At 46.0% G+C, this 27,319-nt stretch overlaps 1 protein-coding gene across 1 annotated transcript; it reads left to right on the forward strand.

Moving 5' to 3' along the window:
* Positions 1–24,473, forward strand: SELPLG (selectin P ligand). The gene is made up of 2 exons (XM_040351891.1): positions 1–193; positions 23,011–24,473. Exon 2 carries the CDS (start codon positions 23,013–23,015, stop codon positions 24,150–24,152), a length of 1,140 nt encoding a protein of 379 aa, XP_040207825.1. The 5' UTR covers positions 1–193; positions 23,011–23,012; the 3' UTR covers positions 24,153–24,473.
* Positions 24,474–27,319: the final 2,846 nt, after the last annotated feature.

The following is a 27,319-nucleotide window of genomic DNA, read 5'->3' on the forward strand; positions in this document are numbered from 1 at the left end:
TACGCCTCTCTGGAAACCACAGCCTGCGGTCCTGTCCTTCCTTATTTATTAAAGACTCCACACCCTCCTTTATGCTTCCTGTCTTGCTCAGGTACCTTGTTTAAAGGCAGCCCTGAAATGCCGCTGAGTAGGACAGGACCGGGTTATCCTCAACATTAACCTACCCTGTTTGGCAGAAAAAGGAACGTTTACGGTAAGTGGATCAATCAACTTATATTGTGGGTGTTTAACCTTGCAGCACTTCTAGTATATATCATAAATATATATATTCTGGGTAGTTATTTAGCTAAGTGTTTCTAAAATCAGGCAAATTGACAAACTGCACATTGTTTGTAATTTCAAAGATTTGTCTCACCTTTAAAGAATCGTACCATACATACACCAATATTAAACGTCAAGATTCTTGAAATGCGCAATTTGTGAAGAGCACATGAAAAAAGAAAAACATTTCCTTCATTTATTCATTACAAGTGGAGAAACAATAGTAGACACTGGCAAACTAACCAGATGTTGCATGTGATGTCCAATATTTATTACAGCAGTATTGGGGTCTGTAACTCATCCGGGGGGTCATAGGTGTGCACCCCAAAGCTCAAACACACATGCCCTATAAATATATAGGGCAATGGACAGCATCGGTAGAGCAGTGGACGATGTCAGTAGGGCAGAGGTTGATGTAAGTTGTTTATTTTTTTATTTTTTATTACATTCTTTTTTTATAATATTTTTATACAATCATTTTTATTATTGCTTTTTACAATTTTTTTTAGGTGTCCTATTGGGGGCTTTGTTGAAATATCAGGGGTCTACATAGGCCCCTGATGTCTCACTTTTAAAGCAGAGGTTCACCCTAAAAACAAGTATATACCATTCAATCCAGCATACTGCCGACATGTACAGTACGCTGTTTTTTATTTTTTTTCGGTTTACATACCGTAGTATAGGTATTTACCCCCCGGCTTCCGGGTTGTGAATCCCGCGGGAGTGGGCGTTCCTATTCCGAGACTAAGTGATTGACGTATGACAAAAGCTTCACCCCCCGCGCAAAAGGCGCATCACCAGTTTCCGAAAAAAGCCGAACGTCGGTGCGCAGGCGCCGTATAGAGTTTGGCTTCTTTCGGAAACTGGTGACGCACATTATGCGCCGGGGGTGAAGCTTTTGTCATACGTCAATCACTTAGGCCCCATACACACCATAAAATCTATCCGCAGATAAATCCCATCAAATGGGTTTCTGCGGATAGATCCTATGGTGTGTACACGCCAACGGATATTTATCCGCGGATAAATCTCCCCTGGGATGGATTTCCAGCAGATGGATATTTGCTGACATGCTCAACAAATCCATCTGCTGGAATCCATTCCAACGGATGGATCCGCTCGTCTGTACTGACTTACCGGATCCATCCGTCTAAAGGGATTCCCCGCACGCGTCGTAATGATTTGACGCATGCGTGGAATTCCTTATATGACAGCGTCGCGCCCGTCGCCGCGTCATAATAGCGGCGACGGCGCGACACGTCATCGGCAGAGGATTTCAGCGCGGATTTCAATGCGATGGTGTGTACACGCCATCGCATAGAAATCCTCTGAAATCCTCGAGAGGATTTATCCGCGGATACGGTCCGCTGGACCGTATCTGCGGATAAATCCTCTCGTGTGTATGGGGCCTGAGTCTCTGAATAGGAATGCCCACTCCCGCGGGATTCACAACCCGGAAGCCGGGGAACAAATACCTATACTACGGTATGTAAACCGAAAAAAAAAAAAAAACAGCACATGTTGGCAGTATGCTGGATTGAACCTCCGCTTTAAGACAAAGAAAGGGACTGGGGACAGGGATTCCTCAATCTCTTTTTGGCAACCAAGCAGCAGAGGGAATCTGTCCAGCACAGGGTGATTAGGGTGTGCCCAGGCACACCTGGCACACCCTGTGCGCACACATATGTCCGGGGTGCTGATTGTTTTCAATGTGTGTGCATCCATTCTCTGACAAAATCAAAGACAGAAATGTAAATTGAAACATGCAAGTCAGCGATTCGCCAATCTGTCGGTATATGATTCTTCTGCTGCTGATCTATATTAATAGGGCTATATGTGTATACTATCAATGGTAGCTACCGTGGGTAAAGATCTGCTATATCTATATATATATATATATATATATATATATATATATATATATATATATACACACACTAAACTGCCACTTTATTAGGTACAACTAGTACCGGGTTGGACCCACGTTTGCCTTCAGAAATGCCTTAATTCTTCGTGGCATAGATTCAACAAGGTGTTGGAAACATTCCTCAGAGATTTTGGTCCATATTGAAATCATAGCATCACACAGTCGCTGCAGATTCCTCGGTTGCACATCCATGATGCAAATCTCCACCACATCCCAAAGGTGCTCTATTGGATGAGATCTGGTGACTGTGGAGGCCATTGGAGTACAGTGACCTCATTGTCATGTACAAGAAACCAGTGGTGAGATGATTTGATCTTTGTGACATGGTGCATTATCCTGCTGGAAGTAACCATCAGAAGATGGGTACACTGTAGTCATAAAGGGATGGACATGGCAACAATCAGGGCCGCTGATAGGGGGGGACCACCAGCCCTTCTGTAGGGGGCCCGGGCAAACAGGGGGGCCCGGACAGCAGAGGGAATCATTGTGGTCGGATGGAGGGACAATTACAGGATTACTTCCCCCTTCCTGTTCTGCCTGCTTCTGATCCCCCCTCTGTGCCCCATGTCACTGTGATGCCCCCCATGGCACTGCTGGCTTACCTGTCTCATAAAAAATAAAATACATTTTAATACATTTCAACATTCTTTAAAAAAATATATTAACAAAAAAGTTTAAAGATTTTTCAAAACGTTAAAGGACTAATTCACACAGGTTTGTGTCCGATAATAATGATTTTAGTGTATTTGTTTGTGAAAATATTGTTTTGATATATTTGGGGGGGGGGGGGGCTGGGGGGCCCTGTCAGGTAGGCTGTACGGGGCCCCGTGATTTCTAACAGCAGCCCTGGCAACAATACTCAGGTAGGCTGTGGTGTTTAAACGATGCTCTATTGGTACTAAGGGGCCCAAAGTGTGCCAGGAAAATATCCCCCACACCATTACACCACCACCAGCCTGAACCGTTGATACAAGACAGGATGGATCCATGCTTTCATGTTGTTTATGGCAAATTCTGACCCTATCATCTGAAATCGAGACTCATCGGACCAGGCAATGTTTTTCCACTCTTCTGTTGTCCAATTTTGAGCCTGTGGGAATTGTAGCCTCAGTTTCCTGTTCTTAGCTGAGAGGAGTGGCACCTGGTGTGGTCTTCTGCTGCTGTAGCCCATCTGATTTAAGGTTCGATATGTTGTGCATTCAGAGATGTATTCTGAATACCTTGGTTGTAATGAGTGGTTATTTGAGTTAGGCCCCGTACACACGACCAAACATGTATGCTGAAACTGGTCTGCGGGCCAGTTTCAGCATACATGTTCGGTCGTGTGTAGGCGCGAGCGGGCCGAATTCCAGCAAACATTTGCCCGCCGGGCCTTTTCCCAGCAGACAAATATTCCTGGACGTGTTTTAAAACCGTCCGCTGGAATCCTGCCCGCTCGGACATGTACGGTCGTCAGTACAGACCTACCGTACATGTCCGAGCGCCCGCTGTCCCTCGCATGCGTCGAATGACTTTGACGCATGCGTGGAAGCCTTTAAATGGCAGGCCCGCCCACGTCGCCGCGTCATCGCCGCGGCGACGACGCGGACACGCCCCGCGTAGTGTTTACGCGCGGACTTCTGTACGATGGTTAGTACAACCATCGTACAGAAGCCCTCTGGCAGGCATGTACGGTGAAAACGGTCCGACGGACCGCTTTCATCGTACATGTTTGCTCGTGTGTACTGGGCCTTACTGTTGCCTTTCTATCATCTCAAACCAGTCTGCCCATTCTGATGCTCATTTTGAACATCAGAAAGTCGTCTTCACCACATCTGGATGCCTAAATGCATTGAGTTGCTGCCATGTGATTGGCTGATTAGTAATTTGTGTTGCCAAGCAATTGAACAGGTGTACCTAATAATAGTAGGACTAATGTCTCAGCCCTCTAACTGGTACATCTGCAGGACAGCTTCCTCTGTTGAAAAACAACAGACTTTACTGGCTGGATAACCAAGGTAAAAATAAAGAAAGAAACACTACAAGGCCCCTTTCACACGGGCGGATAGAATTCAGCTTTTAGCTGCGGATAGATGAAGTTATCTACTCACACAATGGGGGTTATTTACGAAAGGCAAATCAACTTTTCACTACAAGTGCAAAGTGCACTTGAAATTGCACTGAAAGTCACTGTAAAGCTGAGGGAAAGATCTGAAATGAGGGGAAGCTCTGCTGATTTTATCATGCAATCATGTGCAAGCTAAAATACAGTTATTTTTTTCCTTGCACCCCCTCGGATCTACAGCGACTGCACTTCCAAGTGCAGTTTGCACTTGTAGTTTGCATTTGTAGTGCAAAGTGGATTTGCCCTTCGTAAATAACCCCCACTGCTTTCCTATGGCTCCATTCACACAATGCATTTACAGTTTCATTACATGGGGTTTTGTGCAGTTAGAAAAAAATGATTTGACTGTGTCCAGGACTGTTTTGGCGCAGCTATCTGCACATAACCGCTGGTGCTCGCAGTGTACTATTTCACCTGCAGATAGCAGCGGCAACAATGAAAGAAAAACAGGAAGCACATCAGAATTGGCTAGAATGTTCTAAACGCAACCGCATGTAAACGCAGCTAATCACAATGTACAACTACAAGTGATCGCTGTGCCTGGAGTCTTGGAATTTCAAAATAACAAAACATGCTTTTAACAGCGGCAGAACAGCCACCTGTTTAAAAGAGGCCTAAAAGAAAACGAATGCAGGCATCACATTTAAGAATCGGTAAGCTGCCATACAATACATGTTTGCCTTTGGGATTAATACTGCTTTAGGACCCTATTGGCTCTAGTAAATGTGTGATTAGAGGACTGTGGTAGGAACATAAGTACTTGGTGGTGCCGCTCCAGGCTGAGGTATAGAGCCCCATTGGCGCTCGGGATAGTAGGGATACCAGTGTAAAAAACGCTGCTTGCCATAGCTGATCCTAGGGGGCATGGTCCGAAGAGTGGCATTGAGACCTTCACATCTATAAATCCATACCAGGATCGGCTATGGCAAGCGGTGGTTTCAAGCTAAACTGTGGTAGGGAAATTGCACTGTAGACTTCCTAAAGGAGTTGTAAAGGTTTGTTTTTTATTTTCTAAATAGGTTCCTTTAAGCTAGTGCATTGTTAGTTCACTTACCTTTTCCTTCTATTTCCCTTCTAAATGTTTTTTTTCTTTGTCTGAATTTCTCACTTCCTGTTCCTCCTCAGTAAGCTGTTCTGCCTGACTAACCACCACTCGGATGATGGTGGAAAGTCAGTCAGAACAGCTTTCTGAACAGCTTACTGAGGAGAAACAGGAAGTGAGAAATTCAGACAAAGAAAAAAAACATTTAGAAGGAAAATCGAAGGAAAAGGTAAGTGAACCAACAATGCACTAGCTTAAAGGAACCTATTTAGAAAATAAAAAACAAACCTTTACAACCCCTTTAAGGACAGTAATTGAATGGCTCCATGCAGTCTGTAAAAGCTGTTTTATATACATGAGATTACAGTATCATAGTGCCACAGAGAAAGACCTATTCATCAATAAGCGCTATCATGACAACGTCTGACATTCACTAATCTGTAGCAGGCGCACACATTATCCTTACCGAAGTAAAACCAATAAAAAATGGATCAATATTGGTTGAAGTTAATTGCTACAACGTTCTTTTACCTTTTTAAATAAGCCAAAATATTGTCCTCAATCTACCAAGGACACATAGAATAGAATCTAGAAATAATCTGAAAATGCAGCTAATTAAATGTGTAGGTGAGCATTTTTTTTTTTTTCATTTATTCCCCACTAGTTTCTTATTTAATGCAAGTATATTAATGTCTGTTTTTGTCACAAGTTTCAGTAATGAGCACGAATGTGAGTCATGCACCCACACAACAGATAATTCTGTTTCCATCCAGCACGTACATTTTCAATGCCTGCAATACATATGGATTTATATACAGTGGCCCATATTCTCTGTAAATGTCCGCGGGCGGCGCGTAAGGCATTTACACTCCACCGCCCCAAACTACAGGAGCAGGTGCTGTATTCCCCAAACACTTGCTCCGTAGTTTGGGGCGGCGGAGTGTAAATGGCCCGGCGTAGCCACGCGTATCTTCAAGGGGGCGGCTTCTATTCAAATTAAGCGCGCCCCCGAATCTAAGTAACCGCGCATGCGCCGGGCTTAAAAAAGCCCAGTGCGCATGCTCCAGTTCTCGGCAGAAAACGTCAATGACGCCGACGTGTGCGTCATTGACGTAAAGTCGTATTCAAGAACGACTTAGGGAAACGACGTAGCCGACAGAAAAACACGACGCGGACCCGACGCTATCCGTAACATGGCCTACGTGGGACATGCGGAAACTTACTCCTCATATAGCAGGAGTAAGTTTCCGCTTATGCAAACGACTTTAGCGACGGGTACGCAACGCGAAATCGTTCGGGAATCGGCATAGCAGGCTCATTTGCATAAACAAATGAGACCTTCACGTAAATGCCATCTAGCGGCGGGCGGCGTAATTACATTTAAGATCCGACTGTAAGTGACTTACACATGGCGGATCTTAAGTGTATCTATGCGAAAATGATTCTAAGAATCAGTCGCATAGATACACGGGCCAAAAAAGGGAGATACGATGGAGTATCCTGAGATACTCCATCGTAACTTCTCTCAGAATATGGCCCTGTATCTCACAAAAGTAAGTACACCCCTCACATTTTTGTAAATATTTTATTCTGTTTTCATGTGACAACACTGAAGAAATGACACTTTGCTACAATGTAAAGTAGTGAGTGTACAGCTTGTATAACAGTGTACATTTGGTGTGCCCTCAAAATAACTCAACACAGCCATTAATGTCTAGACCACTGGCAACAAAAGTGAGTACATCCCTAAGTGAAAATGTCCAAATTGGGAGCAAAGTGTCAATATTTTGTGTGACCACCATTATTTTCCAGCACTGCCTTAACTCTCTTGGGCATGGAGGTCACCAGAGCTTCACAGGTTGCCACTGGAGTCCTCTTCCACTTCTCCATGACGACATCACTGAGCTGGTGGATGTTAGAGACCTTGCACTCCTCCACCTTCTGTTTGAAGATGCCCCACAAATGCTCAATAGGGTTTAGGTCCGGAGACATACTTGGCCAGTCCATCATCTTTACCCTCGGCTTCTTTAGCAAGGCAGTGGTCATCATGGAGGTGTGTTTGGGGTCGTTATCATGTTGGAATACTGCCCTGGGGCCCAGTCTCCGAAGGGAGAGGATCGTGCTCTGCTTTAGTATGTCCCAATACATATTGGCATTCATGGTTCCCTCAATGAACTGTAGCTCCCCAGTGCCAGCAGTACTCATGCAGCCCCAGACCATGACACTCCCACCACCATGGTTGTCTGTAGGCAAAACACACTTGTCTTCGTATTCCTCACCTGGTTGCCCCCACACATGCTTTACACCATCTGAACCAAATCATTTTTATTTTTGGTCTCATCAGACCACAGGACATGGTTCCAGTAATCCATATCTGCTTGTCTTCAGCAAACTGCGGGCTTTCTTGTGCATCATCCTTAGAAGAGACCTTCTTTCTTTGAGGACAGCCATGCAGACCAATTTGATACAGTGTGCGGCGTATGGTCTGAGCACAGGCCCCCCACCCCTTTAACTTCTGCAGCAATGCTTGCAGCACTCATACATATATTTCCCAAAGACAAAATCTGGATAAGGCCTGTTCTGAGTGCAACCTGTCCTGTTAAACCACTATATGGCCTTGACAACAATTTTTTTTTTCAGATCCTCAGAGAGTTCTTTGCCATGATTTGCCATGTTGAACTTCCAGTGACCAGTATGAGAGAGTGAAAGCGATAACACCAAATTTAACACACCTGCTCCCCATTCATACCTGAGGATGGAGTCACATGACACCAGGGAGGAAAAATGGCTAATTGGGACCAATTTGGAAATTTTCACTTCGGGGGTGTACTCACTTTTGTTTAGACATTAATGGCTGTATTTTAAGGAGACAGAACATGTGCACTGTTATACAAGCTGTACACTCACTGAGTGAGTGAGTGAGTGAGTGAGTGAGTGAGTAACTTGTATAGCGCAGCAAATGCGAACTTAATCGCCTCAAAGTGTAATTTCTTCAGTGTTGTCACATGAAAAGATATTATAAAATATTCACAAAAATGTGAGGGGTATACTAACTTTTGTGATATACTGTATAAATAAAGAAGGCAGACTGGTAGTGATAAAGCTATAGTGCCACAATGCTGCCCCTCTTTGTGGGGCTTATTGATCTCTGCGTGCCACAATACTGGCCCTGTTTGTGGGGTTTATTGATCTCTGCATGCCACAATACTGGCCCTGTTTGTGGGGTTTATTGGTCTCTGTGTGCCACAATACTGGTCCTGTTTATGGGGTTTATTGGTCTCTGTTTGCCACAATGCTGCCCCTGTTTGTGGGGTTTATTGGTCTCTGTGTGCCACAATACTGGCCCTGTTTGTGGGGTTTATTGGTCTCTGTGTGCCACAATACTGGCCCTGTTTGTGGGGTTTATTGGTCTCTGTGTGCCACAATACTGGCCCTGTTTGTGGGGTTTATTGGTCTCTGTGTGCCACAATACTGGCCCTGTTTGTGGGGTTTATTGGTCTCTGTGTGCCACAATACTGGCCCTGTTTGTGGGGTTTATTGGTCTCTGTGTTCCACAATACTGGCCCTGTTTGTGGGGTTTATTGGTCTCTGTGTGCCACAATACTGGCCCTGTTTGTGGGGTTTATTGGTCTCTGTGTGCCACAATACTGCCCCTCTTTGTGGGGCTTATTGATCTCTGCGTGCCACAATACTGGCCCTGTTTGTGGGGTTTATTGGTCTCTGTGTGCCACAATACTGGCCCTGTTTGTGGGGTTTATTGGTCTCTGTGTGCCACAATACTGGTCCTGTTTATGGGGTTTATTGGTCTCTGTTTGCCACAATGCTGCCCCTGTTTGTGGGGTTTATTGGTCTCTGTGTGCCACAATACTGGCCCTGTTTGTGGGGTTTATTGGTCTCTGTGTGCCACAATACTGGCCCTGTTTGTGGGGTTTATTGGTCTCTGTGTGCCACAATACTGGCCCTGTTTGTGGGGTTTATTGGTCTCTGTGTGCCACAATACTGGCCCTGTTTGTGGGGTTTATTGGTCTCTGTGTGCCACAATACTGGCCCTGTTTGTGGGGTTTATTGGTCTCTGTGTTCCACAATACTGGCCCTGTTTGTGGGGTTTATTGGTCTCTGTGTGCCACAATACTGGCCCTGTTTGTGGGGTTTATTGGTCTCTATGTACCACAATGCTGCCCCTGTTTGTGGGGTTTATTGGTCTCTGTGTTCCACAATACTGGCCCTGTTTGTGGGGTTTATTGGTCTCTGTGTGCCACAATACTGGCCCTGTTTGTGGGGTTTATTGGTCTCTGTGTGCCACAATACTGGCCCTGTTTGTGGGGTTTATTGGTCTCTGTGTGCCACAATACTGGCCCTGTTCGTGGGGTTTATTGGTCTCTGTGTGCCACAATACTGGCCCTGTTTGTGGGGTTTATTGGTCTCTGCGTGCCACAATGCTGCCCCTGTTTGTGGGGTTTATTGGTCTCTGTGTGCCACAATACTGGCCCTGTTTGTGGGGTTTATTGGTCTCTGTGTGCCACAATGCTGGCCCTGTTTGTGGGGTTTATTGGTCTCTGTGTGCCACAATACTGGCCCTGTTTGTGGGGTTTATTGGTCTCTGTGTTCCACAATACTGGCCCTGTTTGTGGGGTTTATTGGTCTCTGTGTGCCACAATACTGGCCCTGTTTGTGGGGTTTATTGGTCTCTATGTACCACAATGCTGCCCCTGTGTCAGGAAGGGCATGCCAGCACCCAAAATGGCGGCCATAGAGGTCGAGCTGGGTCTTCAGCTTCCACAGGAGCGCCGTTAGCGCGCGTGCGCGCTCCCGTGCGCGTGCCCGTGCGGGCGCCGCGGCGTGCACTCTCTGAGTGTTTTTGGCGCCAGACAGGCTATTTAGGCTGGCCTCTTCTTGGACTCAGGTGCTGTCCGTTCTATAGCGTTTGGCTAACCTACCTAGTAACCTGTATCCTGTTTCCTGTACCGTTGACCCGACCCGGCTTGCCTTTGATACCCCTGCTCTCCGCCTGCACCGACCCGGCTTGTTTTGGACCCTGCTTTCGCCTACTGATTCTGCTACTCTGCTGCCAGCCCAATACCGACCCAGCCTGCCCTGTGACCTCGCTTCCGGCTTCCGCCTGTGTTCCAGACGTATCCGATAGTGCATGACCCGGCTTGACCACTTCCTCTACCCGCTGACAGTTGCCTGGGACTACCACCTGCACCTGTGCCTCTCCGCTACCTGCTCAGCAACTCCAGCCTAGCGACTCACCAGCGATCCTGCAAGGGACTCGTGCGACTTTGTACTTTGGAGTCTCCTGTCCACTTTACCAGGAGCTCGGAGTCAGAGCTGCAAGGGAGGCCGTCTTCCGCACATCAGGCTCTTACCGTCAGGGGCGTGACAGTAACGGACAGCCATGACTGAGCCTGTGCGGGGACCCTCTCCTATGGACGAACTATGCCAGCATCTGGCCGAACTAACACGGGCAGTAAAGGACTTACAATCCGGCTATACCCAGCTTCAAGGACAAGTGCAAGCTTTATCTTCTGCTGCCCCAGGACCTGCATCTGCCTCTCCTGCCCACCAGGGGGCCTCCGCCACTCCGGCAGTTGTCATGCTTCCACCTGAACCCAGGGTCCCGACCCCAGAAAAATTCCTTGGAGATCGCAGTAAGTTTAGGTCCTTCAAGAATGCATGTGACCTATATTTTGCACTGCAGCCGCGCACCTTTTCCTTAGAGGCCACAAAGGTCGGCTTTGTAATCTCCTTGTTGCAAGGGGAACTGCAATCCTGGGCCCATCGTCACCTAGAACAGAAGTCCGAGTGTTTAACTGATGCAGCTTCATTTTTCACCGCCATGGCCCAGTTATACGAGGATCCCCAGCAGGCCGCCTCCGCTGAAGCGGCTCTTCGCTCTCTCCAGCAAGGTCGCAGACCGGTGGAAGACTACGTCGCTGAATTTAGACGATGGGGCTTTGACACTGATTGGAACGATGTTGCATTACGCTCCCAGTTCCGCATGGGCCTCTCTGAGCCCCTTAAGGATGAAATAGCCCGTGTGGGAATGCCTTCCACCTTGACGGCCCTGTTTGACTTATCCATTCAGATTGATCGCCGGTTGAGAGAACGGAGATCAGAGAGGGCTGCGGGCCAGTCACGCCCGGTATGGATGCTACCACGGATTCCCAGCCCATTCAACCCTGCTCCACCGGTCCCAACTCCGACCACGTCCGACGCACCGGAGCCAATGCAGATCGGCCTACTTCGCCCTTCCCTCTCCTTCGAAGAACGTCAACGCCGCCGCCAGCAGAACCTGTGTCTGTACTGCGGAGGGTCAGGCCACTACGTAAGATCTTGTCCAGTCAAACCCCGTAAGTGCCTCTCAGTTACTTCACCCTCTGCAAATATGAACTTACCCAGCATTTCTGCTCACCTTGCTCTCTCCATCTCATTACAGCTGCCAGAAGGGACCATCCAGACGCCCGCCATAATTGACTCCGGGGCCTGCAGTTGTTTCGTGGACCTATCCTTTGCTGTGAAACACTGTATCCCGCTCCAACCCAAATCACAGAGACTCTCCGTCTACCTGGCCGATGGCTCCGTTATCAAGTCCGGGGCAGTTACTCATGAGACTGTCCCTCTATTAGCCACTATGGCTAACGGTCACAAAGAACTACTCCGATTGGATGCCATCGCCTCTCCTTTATTTCCAATTATTCTCGGCATGCCTTGGCTGAAAGTCCATAACCCCAGCATCGACTGGACCACAGATGAAATTAACTTCCGCTCACCCTACTGCCTTCAACACTGCCTTCCCACCCCTTGTGACCAGCCTTCCCTACTATGTCTTGATTCAGACTCTAAAGCTCGTCAACTGGTGCCTACAGTATACCACGACTTTTTGGACGTATTTAGTAAGAAAGGGGCAGAGACGCTCCCTCCCCATCGTTCCTATGATTGTCCAGTCGACCTCCTCCCCGGAGTTGAAGTTCCCTTTGGCCGGATTTTCCCCTTATCTGAAAATGAACTGGTAGCCCTTAAGGACTATGTGGATGAGAATCTGAAAAAAGGGTTCATCCGCCCTTCCACGTCCCCGGCTGGTGCGGGTATCTTCTTCGTGGAAAAGAAGGACCACTCCTTACGTCCATGTATAGACTACCGCGAGCTAAACAAAATTACGGTCAAAAACCGTTACCCCCTGCCGTTAGTGCCTGAACTTTTCCAAAGACTTGGTGCTGCCCTCATTTTTACTAAGCTGGATCTTCGGGGTGCTTATAATTTGATCCGTATACGGGAGGGTCATGAATGGAAGACTGCCTTCCGTACACGTTTTGGGCATTTCGAGTACCTGGTGATGCCCTTCGGACTTTGCAATGCCCCCGCCACGTTCCAGCACTTTATCAATGATGTCTTTCGAGATTTCCTGGACCTGTTTGTTGTGGTGTACCTTGATGATATACTAATTTTTTCTTCCTCCTTAGTTGACCATCGCAGACACGTCAGAAATGTTCTGGCCCGCCTTCGACAACATGGACTTTACGCCAAGGCTGAAAAGTGCGAATTCGAACGCCAGAGCATCCAATTTTTGGGCCTGATTATATCCACTGAGGGTATCAAGATGGACCCTCAAAAAGTCGCAGCCATCCTGGATTGGCCAGCTCCCAGTGATAAGAAAGGCATCCAACGTTTCGTAGGTTTTGCGAACTTTTACAGAAAATTTATCAAGGGTTTCTCAGCAATCATCTCCCCCATCACCCAGTTCACCAAGCAAGGCGTCAGGTTCCAGTGGTCTTCTGAGGCCCAAACTGCTTTCGAGACCCTGAAAAAGTTATTTACCTCCGCATCTGTCTTGAAACACCCTGATTCGGCCCAACCATATGTTCTTGAGGTGGATGCGTCAGAGACGGCAGTCGGGGCCATACTTTCCCAGAGACAGGGACCTAAAGCTCTGTTGTACCCTGTCGCCTTCTTCTCTCGTAAATTGTCCAGTGCGGAGAAGAACTACGATGTCGGGGATCGCGAACTCCTAGCGATCAAAGCGGCCTTAGAAGAATGGAGGTATCTTCTGGAAGGGGCCGCACACCCAATATTAATCTACACGGACCATAAGAACCTTGAATATCTGAGAACGGCAAAGAGACTAAAACCACGGCAGGCCAGATGGGCACTTTTTTTTTCCCGATTCACCTTTCATTTGACATACAGACCAGGATCAAAGAACATAAAACCAGATGCGTTGTCACGCATGTTTAGCAAACCTCAAAAAACTTCCCCGCCCGATACAATCTTGTCTCCTGGCAACTTTCTTCTGTTGCAAGGAAACTTAATCAATCAAATTAAGCAAGCTTCAGTAGGTAACCCTTCCCCACTCGGGACCGTTCTGTTGGCAAGGGATGGGCTACTCTGGCACGGAGACAAGGTCTTTGTGCCAGAAAGCCTGCGAGTCCCCACCTTGGGGTTGTGCCACGACCACAAGCTTGCGGGACATTTTGGTACGAATAAGACGTCCGAACTGTTGCAACGAACATTCTGGTGGCCCGAGATACAGAAAGACTGTAAAAAGTATGTGGAGTCATGTACCACGTGTATCCGTAACAAGAACAGCAGGTCTAAGGCCTGGGGCCTACTCAAGCCACTGCCGGTTCCAAGCAGACCGTGGCAGATGATTTCCATCGATTTTATTGTGGAGTTGCCGCCATCCGGGGGCTATAATACCATCTTTGTGGTCGTTGACCGCTTATCCAAGATGGCCCACTTTCTACCTATGAAAGGCACTCCTTCTGCACAGGAGACCGCACAGGTCTTCATCAAAGAAATCATAAGACTTCACGGAGCACCGGCAAACATAGTCTCCGACAGAGGGGTCCAGTTCACCTCTAGGTTCTGGAGGTCATTATGTGAATCCCTGGGGATCGAACTTTCATTTTCATCAGCTTACCATCCGCAGACGAATGGACAGACGGAGAGGACCAATCAGACTCTCGAACAATATCTTCGCTGTTTTTCTTCTTTCTCCCAAGACGATTGGATGCACTTACTTCCTCTGGCCGAATTCGCCTATAACAACTCCTCCCACTCTGCCACCAAGCAATCGCCCTTCTTTGCAAATTATGGGTTTCACCCATCCTTTTTGTTCAACTCGATTCCTGAATGCTCAGTACCTGCCGTCCTTGAAACAGTGGACTTCTTTAATACCAACAACAAAGTGTTACAGGAAACAATGGCCAAGACCCAGGCTTACAACAAAGAAGTTTTTGATAGAAGGAGAAGAGGGGAATTAATACTAGATCCAGGCGACCAAGTTTGGTTGGCAACCACTAATCTGAAACTCGCTTGTCCCTCGAAAAAGTTAGGACCTAAGTTTCTGGGACCATTCCCTGTGAAGAGGCGAATCAATAATGTCGCTTATGAACTCGAGTTACCAGACTCCTTAAGGGTCCATCCCGTATTCCATGTAACCCTGCTAAGACCTGCTGTGTCTAATCCATTCCCTGATCGAGACGTCGGCCCACCTGAACCTGTGCTTGTGAACGGCGAGGAAGAATTTGTAGTAGAAGCGGTACTAGATTGCAGAAGAAGGAGGAATCAGGTTCAATACCTAATCAAGTGGCAGGGATACGGACCGGAGAACAACTCGTGGGAACCGGAAGACAATATTCACGCCCAAAGGCTCGTTCAAGCTTTCAAGAACTCTCATCCTGACAAGTTGGCTAGATTGGGCATCCGGAGGCTGCCCATTAGGAGGGGGCAATGTCAGGAAGGGCATGCCAGCACCCAAAATGGCGGCCATAGAGGTCGAGCTGGGTCTTCAGCTTCCACAGGAGCGCCGTTAGCGCGCATGCGCGCTCCCGTGCGCGTGCGCGCGCGTGCACGTGCGGGCGCCGCGGCGTGCACTCTCTGAGTGTTTTTGGCGCCAGACAGGCTATTTAGGCTGGCCTCTTCTTGGACTCAGGTGCTGTCCGTTCTATAGCGTTTGGCTAACCTACCTAGTAACCTGTATCCTGTTTCCTGTACCGTTGACCCGACCCGGCTTGCCTTTGATACCCCTGCTCTCCGCCTGCACCGACCCGGCTTGTTTTGGACCCTGCTTTCGCCTACTGATTCTGCTACTCTGCTGCCAGCCCAATACCGACCCAGCCTGCCCTGTGACCTCGCTTCCGGCTTCCGCCTGTGTTCCAGACGTATCCGATAGTGCATGACCCGGCTTGACCACTTCCTCTACCCGCTGACAGTTGCCTGGGACTACCACCTGCACCTGTGCCTCTCCGCTACCTGCTCAGCAACTCCAGCCTAGCGACTCACCAGCGATCCTGCAAGGGACTCGTGCGACTTTGTACTTTGGAGTCTCCTGTCCACTTTACCAGGAGCTCGGAGTCAGAGCATTAGTCTCTATGTACCACAATGCTGCCCCTGTTTGTGGGGTTTATTGGTCTCTGCGTGTCACAATGCTGCCCCTGTTTGTGGGGTTTATTGGTCTCTGCGTGTCACAATGCTGCCCCTGTTTGTGGGGTTTATTGGTCCCTGCGTGCCACAACGCTGCCCCTGTTTGTGGGGTTTATTGGTCTCTGCGTGTCACAATGCTGCCCCTGTTTGTGGGGTTTATTGGTCTCTGTTTGCCACAATGCTGGTCCTGTTTATGGGGTTTATTGGTCTCTGTTTGCCACAATGCTGCCCCTGTTTGTGGGGTTTATTGGTCTCTGTGTGGATGTTAGAGACCTTGCACTCCTCCACCTTCTGTTTGAAGATGCCCCACAAATGCTCAATAGGGTTTAGGTCCGGAGACATACTTGGCCAGTCCATCATCTTTACCCTCGGCTTCTTTAGCAAGGCAGTGGTCATCATGGAGGTGTGTTTGGGGTCGTTATCATGTTGGAATACTGCCCTGGGGCCCAGTCTCCGAAGGGAGAGGATCGTGCTCTGCTTTAGTATGTCCCAATACATATTGGCATTCATGGTTCCCTCAATGAACTGTAGCTCCGCAGTGCCAGCAGTACTCATGCAGCCCCAGACCATGACACTCCCACCACCATGGTTGTCTGTAGGCAAAACACACTTGTCTTCGTATTCCTCACCTGGTTGCCCCCACACATGCTTTACACCATCTGTTTATGGGGTTTATTGGTCTCTGTTTGCCACAATGCTGCCCCTGTTTGTGGGGTTTATTGATCTCTGTGTGCCACAATACTGGCCCTGTTTGTGGGGTTTATTGGTCTCTATGTACCACAATGCTGCCCCTGTTTGTGGGGTTTATTGGTCTCTGCGTGTCACAATGCCGCCCTTGTTTGTGGGGTTTATTGGTCTCTGCGTGCCACAATGCTGCCCCTGTTTGTGGGGTTTATTGGTCTCTTCGTGCCACAATCCTGCCCCTGTTTGTGGGGTTTATTGGTCTCTGCGTGTCACAATGCTGCCCCTGTTTGTGGGGTTTATTGGTCTCTGTGTGTCACAATGCTGCCCCTGTTTGTGGGGTTTATTGGTCTCTGCGTGTCACAATGCTGCCCCTGTTTGTGGGGTTTATTGGTCTCTGCGTGTCACAATGCTGCCCCTGTTTGTGGAGTTTATTGGTCTCTGCGTGCCACAATACTGCCCCTGTTTGTGGGGTTTATTGGTCTCTGCGTGTCACAATGCTGCCCCTGTTTGTGGGGTTTATTGGTCTCTGTGTGTCACAATGCTGCCCCTGTTTGTGGGGTTTATTGGTCTCTGCGTGTCACAATGCTGCCCCTGTTTGTGGGGTTTATTGGTCTCTGCGTGTCACAATGCTGCCCCTGTTTGTGGGGTTTATTGGTCTCTGCGTGTCACAATGCTGCCCCTGTTTGTGGAGTTTATTGGTCTCTGCGTGCCACAATGCTGCCCCTGTTTGTGGGGTTTATTGGTCTCTGCGTGTCACAATGCTGCCCCTGTTTGTGGGGTTTATTGGTCTCTGCGTGTCACAATGCTGCCCCTGTTTGTGGGGTTTATTGGTCTCTGCGTGTCACAATGCTGCCCCTGTTTGTGGAGTTTATTGGTCTCTGCGTGCCACAATGCTGCCCCTGTTTGTGGGGTTTATTGGTCTCTGCGTGTCACAATGCTGCCCCTGTTTGTGGGGTTTATTGGTCTCTGCGTGTCACAATGCTGCCCCTGTTTGTGGGGTTTATTGGTCTCTGCGTGTCACAATGCTGCCCCTGTTTGTGGGGTTTATTGGTCTCTGCGTGTCACAATGCTGCCCCTGTTTGTGGAGTTTATTGGTCTCTGCGTGCCACAATACTGCCCCTGTTTGTGGGGTTTATTGGTCTCTGCGTGTCACAATGCTGCCCCTGTTTGTGGGGTTTATTGGTCTCTGCGTGTCACAATGCTGCCCCTGTTTGTGGGGTTTATTGGTCTCTGCGTGCCACAATGCTGCCCCTGTTTGTGGGGTTTATTGGTCTCTGCACTTTTTGTGTTACTTCTTTAGATTTTCAGTGCACAAGTATCACTGCACATCTCCCCATGTCCAGGAATGACCAATGGACCTGTGATGTACAGGGCATGCAAGAATATTATAAATGTCCCATTAATTTGCAATATATAAGATTTGCTCAAATACAATGACAGAACGGGTAAGGCCCCATACACACGATAGAATTTATCCGCGAATACGGTCCAGCGGACCGTTTCCGCGGATAAATCCTCTCGTGGATTTCGGCGGATTTTCATGCGATGGTGTGTACACACCATCGCATTGAAAACCGCGCCGAAATCCTCTGGCGATGACGTGTCGCGCCGTTGCCGCGATTATGACGCGGCGACGTGCGCGACGCTGTCATATAAGGAATTCCACGCATGCGTCAATTCATTACGACGCATGCGGGGGATCCCTTCGGACGGATGGATTCGGTGAGTCTGTACAGACCAGCGGATCCATCCGTTGGGATGGATTCCAGCAGATGGATTTGTTGTGCATGTCAGCAAATATCCGATCTGCTGGAATCCATCCCAGGGGAGATATATCCGCGGAAACAGATCCGCTGGCGTGTACACACCATAGGATCTATCCGCTGAAACCCATTTGCTGGGATTTATCTGCGGATGGATTCTATGGTGTGTACGGGGCCTGAGACTAATAACATAACAGATTGAACTTGACAGTAAATCAAAATTTTTATGTTATACAAAACAGGGATATTGGAGAGATGTTCCCTTTCCCTTGTTAAAATGTCGTGGGTTACTATTAGATTGACTGTGTCAAGTCCGCATTTAGATACTGATGTCCTTTTATGACAACAGTTTTCAAAGTGCTAGAAGCATAAGCATCACTTCCTGAAATCTTGTAGTGTACCACTGGCGACATATGTCATAAAGAGGTTGCGAAACACTGGCGGTGAAGACACCCTTGGTATTTTTACAGTAAATTTTAACATACTGACGGTATTGAGGATTGCACATTGCAAATATTTTTTATGAGTATCAATAACTAAAGCTCTGTAAATGACCATCAGCTTCAGGTAACAAATACTAATATACACCAGGATATATTAGGGTAGATATAAGGCAAGTAATCTGTGCACTTTGCAAGGGAATTTTAATCAGAGCTTGGCGAATGAAGTAAAGCTCCGCTGACTTCCATCATTCAATCACGTGCAAGAAAAAATGTTGTTTGGTTTATTTTCCTTGCACATGATTGGGGTATTCTTTGCAAAATTAAACTTCCTTGTATTCACTAAGCTCTGGGGAAAATTCCCTTGCAAAGTGCTACTTCTCTTTTAAAGTAAATCAACCCGATGTCACTAAGCCAAGTAACTATAAGGTCAGCCTAGGATAATAAAAGCTTTTCGGAATTTGGAATATGTGCTTATTCTAAAATGATTACATTTCCCTGTTTTTTAGGTAGTGAGGGAGTGGCAGATCTTTCACCAAGGGTGATGGGTGACAAGACACGTGCTAGTCTTTGCTTTCACCCAGGCCCGTCGCTACAGGACAGGCAAAACAAACAATTGCTTGGGGCCCCGAGCTGGCCTGGGGCCCCCAACTTCCCCTTCCCAGGCTGTAGCGTGGTCGAGCTCCTCTTCCTTCCTCCTGGAGTCCTGTCAGTCCGGCCGGGTACCGTGCGTGGTACAGGAGATTCAGTTTCTTGTTCCCGGCCGGACTGACAGGAAGTGCACACTGAGTGCTCACTTCCTTTCAGTCCAGCCAGGAACACAGGAAACTGAATCTCCTGTACCGCACGGTACCCGGCCCAGCCCGGGCACTATCTGATTGGGAACTGGGGACCCATAATGATAGAACACCTGACTGACAGGAGGAAGAGGAGCTTGGCCACTCTACAGCGACAGCCTACAGGGAAGAGGGAGGTGAGAATAGAAAAACATAGGGACTAGGGAGGGGGGGGGGAGGAGTAAGAACATGGGTGTAAAAATTAGTGTAGCGCTAACGTAGGCTTTGCGTGCAGGGGGGGGTGCTTGGGGGCCCCCATTTTGCTTGGGGCCCCCAAATTCCTTCAAACGGCCCTGCTTTCACCATTGGTCATACTCATACTCTTCAGGCTGTGTAAAGCCCTTACCCACAGAAAACATTATTCATTTATTCAAGGCCATTATATCCATTTCTCTTTTTCACATACTTTCAATATACAATACCGCTGTAAATGCAATAGTTATATCCAAAGTTTAATTTATCTATATGTTTTTATTTTATAAAACATGCCTATTATTTTAAAGATGTAGTTTAAAGTGTTTGTTAACCTACAAAAAAATAGAGATCCTGGTCCCTTAAAGCTTATGCTGTGTAATCTGCTCTCTTCTAAACTGTAAAAAAACCTGACTGATCCTGCCACTTCCTTTGTCCCCCTCTCTGCGCTGACCATGAAAATCAGAGCTGCTGAGCACTGACTACAGTGGTCATTGTACGTCCCTCTGTCATCCGCAGCCCTGCTCTGTCCTTCTCTGTGCTCTCTCCCTCCTCCCCTGTGTCCTAATAACAGGAGCTCTTGTCTGTGTGTTTTATAAACAAAAAGGTCTCCTTTACCGTATTTCAGAGCGGCTCCCCACGATCATGTGACCACCCGTCTCTCTCTCTCTCTCTCCTCTCCTCCTCTCGTCTCGGCCAACATCAGCTGGGGAATCTCGGCCCCACCCGCTGCATCTGTCAGCCGGGCAATAGAGAGAGTTGGTCGGTCACGTGATCGCGGGAGCCGCTCTGAAATACAGTAAAGAAGGATTTTTTTTTAATAAAACACAAAGACAGGAGCACTTGTCATCAGGAAACAAGGAGGATTATATGAAGTAGTAAAAGTGGGTTAACAACCGCTTTAATCTGCTCATATTTTGTCTTCCCTGGTTTTTCTCTTTCACCTCATCAACACGTTAATGACTTCTTTAAATAAAACGTTTCCATTTTCATTACGCATCATATTTTAGACTCAGTGAAGTCACCACGGGCTCTCTGTTTTTCTATATGTAATGCAGGCAATGGCTGGTGGGTGGGGCCAGTAGGGTGCTATATATAGCTTCCTGAAAACATCACAGCACAATGCCTCAGTATTCCTCTTAAAGTAGAACTATAGACAAAATTTTAAATTTTTTAAAATTTTCAATAGAGTAAAACACAGTCAGTTTTACCGATGGAATTGTGTGATGACAGGCTGTTGGAGAAAAATCCGACCGTTTGAACGCTCCATATGACAATTGTTGTCAGATTTTCCGCAGACAAATGTTGGATGGCAGGCTTTAAAATTTTCCATGTACAGGGGTCTGTTGCTGGATTTTCCGAGCATGTGTACACAAGTCTATCGGACAAAAGTCCAAAGTACAAGTACAGAGAGGGCGATGTGAATGAACAAGCAGAGCAGCGGCTCAGGTGCCCCCATAGCAAGCTGCTTGCTGTGGGGGCACCCGACAGGAGGGAGGGGCCAAGAGCATCATCGAGTGACCTCGAGAAGAGGAGTATCCGGACCACACTGTGCAAAATTACTGCACAGGGCAGGTAAGTATAACATCCAGGTGATTCTCTTATAAGTGACTGACAATATGAGGCATGCAGGTGATATAGCGTGGGTTAGCAGGAGACCTCCACCAATAGTAACAATGGCCGCTCACCTCACTGATAATAAAAAATCGCTTTCCCATAAGGGTCAATCCCAGGCATGTAACAGCATAATCCAAGCAGGAAAGGAATACATCTCAGGTAATATCAGTATGGATGGCAGATCTCAAATAATATCAACATGGATAGCAGCCATGGAATCCGATGTAAGAAAAACAAAACATAGTGTTTCTCCGCAATAACCAATATAACATTTAATAGTGAAAATACACTTACATAAAAAGCACTATATCCAGTGCTAGGAATCAAATGCAAACAAAAATGCACAGCATGGTCCGATAGATGGCAGCGGGTGACGTCACGTACTTCCATCTATCGGACCATGCTGTGCGTTTTTGTTTGCATTTGATTCCTAGCACTGGATATAGTGCTTTTTATGTAAGTGTATTTTCACTATTAAATGTTATATTGGTTATTGCGGAGAAACACTATGTTTTGTTTTTCTTACATCGGATTCCATGGCTGCTATCCATGTTGATATTATTTGAGATCTGCCATCCATACTGATATTACCTGAGATGTATTCCTTTCCTGCTTGGATTATGCTGTTACATGCCTGGGATTGACCCTTATGGGAAAGCGATTTTTTATTATCAGTGAGGTGAGCGGCCATTGTTACTATTGGTGGAGGTCTCCTGCTAACCCACGCTATATCACCTGCATGCCTCATATTGTCAGTCACTTATAAGAGAATCACCTGGATGATCTTTATTTGGACTTTTCCTCTAGCGCTGCACTATCTACTTTACATTGACTCTTAAGGAATTTATAAATTGAATCCTAGTGCATAGCTGCTGATTGTGTTTTACCTGTATATTGCGCTGATTTTTTTACTATTTTCAGTTAAGTATAACATGTTTATTATTAAAAAAAAAAAATATGTAGTTTTACAATCACGTTAAAGTGGACGTAAACCCAATTAATGAAATTTGAGCTGGGCGCATATATCTGCAGTATTTTGTTATCTCTCTTCAAAGAGCCAAGTCCCATAGCTCCCTCCTGACCCGTTCCTCTGTTATCAGCCTGATAACTCCTGACAAATTCTCTGACACATCAGATAAAAGCAGCCTGAAATTACTGTCAGGGGAGGTTTCTATAGATTAGCAAGGAGCTGGGCCTGTTACAAAACACCTCTGCATATGTGGAGAGGGGGTGTGTGCCTTTCCTCCAATCAGCTATTTTAGCTATCTTGGCTGTATGCCCAGACATCACACTCTGTGTTAAACAGGAAGAGAACATTTCCTAACACGATCTGAACTATCTAAACAGTATATAAATGTGACCACAGCAGATATACATGTAAAACCTATGTAGGGAGATTTGGTTCATCTCTGTGTATCATCTGAAGCTGGTCACTTTACTGGGTGTATGGAGGGTTTACATCCACTTTAAGGCTAAAATGTAATCAGTATCAATGTGTTGTAGATCAGTAGAGTGATTGACACAGCTACCAACAGTATATAATCTAGCACTTGTTCTATCACATATTAATTTTATCTTTTTTCTTAGCTAGAGCTAAAATAGAGCTAAAATAAATAAAAGCTTATTTTTATACACAAATGTATTTGCTTTGGAGGTTATTGTTAACAAATATGATGTACCATTATTTCATATGAATTAATTGTAATATCTCTGGCACAGGGATGATGCCTTCACCGTGGGCTACGATTTTGCTGTACCTAACAGTCCTCTCCTCTGCAACTGGTTACAAGCATCCCCTTCCAGATCAATCCTTTTTGACTGATCCCCATAATAGAGAAGAATATAGCAGTCCTCCTCTAGTGTTCGAATGGAAAACACAAGACAAATCAGATAAAACACTCCTTACTTTAATCCGCATGGTAAGAGAAATTTCAGATAAAAAAAAAGCTGAATCTCAGCCAGATAAGAAGTTCCCTTCAAAGACTGAAAAGGTCACAAAATCCCCATTGGAAAAGTCTCCAGGGGTCTCCCCGCTTATTGTGTTGCCATCCCAAACTCCATATAAGAAACCTCCCGTCATGGAGCAACTTGATGATGAAGAAGAAGATGAAACCACACCATCAAGCGAACTAAATCACACTTCGACAAAAGTAAAACTCATTGGAGCTGAAACAACACAAACAGACAAATCGCCCACTGCAGCAATAAAAACAATATCCACACAAACGACATTAAAAAGCACTCAAGAACAACTTTCTACACAAAGTCCCACCAAATCTGAAGATTTGCCTGTTTTTACAAAGAATACGGTTAATGAAGCCACCACATCTGGTCCAATTCATTCAACAATTAATAAAGTTCTAAGCAGTATACCTGATAGTACCAGTAAAAAAGTGGAGGAAAAAAATACAGAAACTATAACATCAAAAATACCTACTGACACACCACCCAAACCCATATTGACATCAGCTGAGCCAACTACACATGGAAAAACAACCGGGTTGATCCCAGATTCTTCCACAACACCTGTACCAGTAACACACACATCCACCATTTCAGAAGATAAAATATCTACCCAGTCGCTAATGAAACAGTGTATGCTCACTATACTTATTCTTGCTGTTGTGTGCACAATCTTTATTATAACTACCATTGCACTTGCAGCCAAACTTTCCACTATGAGACAAAGACAGAAACTGCGTCATCCAGCCACCTATACAGAAATGAGATGTATCTCTTCTCTACTGCCAGACAATGACCAACAGAGCAAAGTGAAACCCAAAAGACTGAGAACATTTGCCGCTCCAGAAGAAAGCGATGGCGACAACACCACATTGAATAGCTTTTTGCCTGATCACTAGTGCAAAAAAAATCTTGTTAACTTCTCACGAGTATAATGCTATGTTCACACCAGCGTGATTGGGAACAACATCAAAACTTTACTACAATATCCTCTTTCATTTACAAACTTTTGGAGCATATTAACAATAGTTCAAAATATATCACTTATCTGGATTTATTGAAGAGAGAAAGGAAAAAAAAGTAGACCTGATTTTTGGCACTCATTGGCTCAATATGAGTCACATGTAACATGTGTGAACTTGTCTGGTTGTGAAACTTCAATTCTAAACTGAAATATACTTTTCCTTACACATCTCATAAAAAGAAGATGTTATTTTTCATCTCTTTAATCTGGTTAATTAAAGGTTTTATTATATGTTAAGAAGCATGTAGACCCGCAGGGTATTGATAGTACAGTGATGGTGAACCTTGGCATCTGGGGTGCCAAGGTTTGCCATCATTGTGATAGTTGTTTAACATAAGCCAGCCATGTGTGAGAGCTACCCTGTTATCCTGAAAATAAGACAATGTCTTATATTAATTTTTGCTCCCAAAGAAGTGCTAGGTCTAATTTTCAGGGGATGTCTTATTTCTGATCCTCCTGTGTCATTTTGTTTCCCCCTTCTGATCCTCATGTGTCATTTTGTTTCCCCCTTCTGATCCTCCTGTGTCATTTTGTTTCCCCCTTCTGATCCCCCTGTGTCATTTTGATTCCCCCCTCTGATCCTCCTGTGTCATTTTAAGTGATCCCCCTCTCCCCACCCCTGTGCCAGTGGACACCTTCACCAGACATCCCCCCCATTATCAGACATTTCCCCCCTACCTCAGTCACCCCTGTGTGTCCACACAATGTGCCCGACTCCTGCTCCGCGCTACTCACTGTCTAATTGTGAGTCGGCCAGACTCCGTCAGGGCAGAGCGAGCAGCAGACTGCAGCTTGTCCTGGCAGCAGCGCGGGCTCTCTGATGAAAAGAGACCATGCACTTCCTGTCTGCTCCGTCTGCGCTGCAGCCAATAGTGAGCTGCGTGGCGGTGCCCGCCGCTATGGTCCAGGGTACAGAGTTACGGTAGCTTCAGGGGGCATTATTATCGGGATGCCCTATTATTGGGGAGGTTTTATTTTTGGGAGGATGCCTTATATTTCAGCGAGAGGCAAAACTGTAAGTAGGTCTTATTTTCGGGGGATGTCTTACTTTCGGGGAAACACAGTACCTTTGCTGACCTCCTCATTGCTATGCTATTAGCTTGGCTTTTATTCTGTTATGTGGGCTTAAATACTTTCTAAGTTACTGACCTGAAACAAATATGCAGATCAAGAAAGATGTAAACAAGTCCTTATCTGCATATACATTATGGGTTACCAGTATTTTCAGGAGAGGTCAGCAATGGCAACCTTCATGTTTCTTCTGTGACAGGTTTCTTTTAAATGACATCACATTCTCGGAATTTACCAAGCTTAATGTGTAAAGAGTGCAATCTACTGTAATCAAAAATTGACTCAAATTTGATATTCCTTTCCAAATGTTTGGATCTCTGGTACGGAGATCTCCTTTTTGAGTGACAAGATATGCCCCCTAAACAGCCATAGCTATCTTGCTTGGCCCAAAGCGTCATGAGAAAGTCACAATTACCCCACAGGCAGTGGTTTCAAAATTTCCATTCACTTCCACTCATAAATAGCAGATATGGGCTTATCAACATAACTATGGTCAATATAAGCAGTTTGCTGGTAAAGTTACATAGTTACATAGTTAGTCAGGTTGAAAAAAGTCCATCCAGTTCAACCACAAAAAATAAACAAACAAAATAAAAAACACAGTACAATCCCATACACCCAACTCCATACCCACAGTTGATCCAGAGGAAGGCAAAAAATCCCAGCAGAGCATGATCCAATTTGCTACAGCAGGGGAAAAAATTCTTTCCTGATCCCCCGAGAGGCAATCGGATTTACCCTGGATCAACTTTACCTACAAATCTTAGTACTCAATTATTTTATGTACATTTGGGAAAGTATCCAGGCCTTTCTTAAAGCAATCTACTGAGCTGGCCAGAACCACCTCTGGAGGGAGTCTGTTCCACATTTTCACAGCTCTTACTGTGAAGAAACCTTTCCGTATTTGGAGGTGAATTCTCTTTTCCTCTAGACGTAAAGAATGACCCCTTGTCCTCAGTGTTGACTTATCAGTTTGGTTGCCCTTCTCTGCACTTTCTCCAGTTCTCCGATATCCTTTTTGAGAACTGGTGCCCAAAACTGAACTGCATATTCCAGATGAGGTCTTACTAATGATTTGTACAGGGGCAAAATGATATCTCTGTCTCTGGAGTTCATACCTCTCTTAATACAAGAAAGGACTTTGCTCGCCGTGTAAAGCCACACACGGGCCGAATATCAGCCTAAATCAGCTGTTACAGTAGAAACCGGACAACTTTCAGCCCGCGTGTATAGGTGCTTGTCCGACAGAAGCCAACATCACAACCAGCTTCTCTCGAACGAGCATGCTGGAAAACCAGCAGCTGACCAGTGCATTCTGGGGGGGTTTTTCCCCTGTCAGAACACATAAGCACAACGAGGAGATCGCTGTACTATCATTGCATAGTTAGTACAGAGACCGCCTCAGGTTTTTTTTTTCATTCAGCACGCTGGCTTGAAGAGAAAAAAACTTGCCTTGTGTACCAGGCATAAGTCATTCTGCTGCCATCTCCTGGATCTAAAAGACCATTGTTCTGAGGCCTAGTCTTTAACACAAAAATATTAGGCCCCTATATTTACTCTACATTTATAAATACATTATTTATTTGGTGCTACCAATGGTTCCTAATTTACAGCATTTAGGATTTACCCCTTAAAATCATTTTCACTGGAATGTCCTTTTCATTTTGATATACTGCACAATTGTATGACTTTTAGCTATGTCCAAGACAATAAAAGTTAGAGCGTATTATAATTTAACTGACTTGTTAAATAACAAAAACAATAAAACACAAGAACAGTGTAATTATCCAATTAAGAAAAAATATTTTAAATGTGGAAAGTTGTGGTCATTTAATAAGGTGTCACAGCAGACTTGGGTAGACTGGGACTGGTTCTCTAAACTGTGAAACGAGGTGGCATAAAACGATATGGAGTGAAGCAAACATATTGTTTCAGACATCTAATTGTCTAGCTAGCATATTTGATACCTGG

This window comes from Rana temporaria, chromosome 1, assembly GCF_905171775.1.
Source record: "Rana temporaria chromosome 1, aRanTem1.1, whole genome shotgun sequence".
Lineage (NCBI taxonomy): Eukaryota > Metazoa > Chordata > Amphibia > Anura > Ranidae > Rana > Rana temporaria.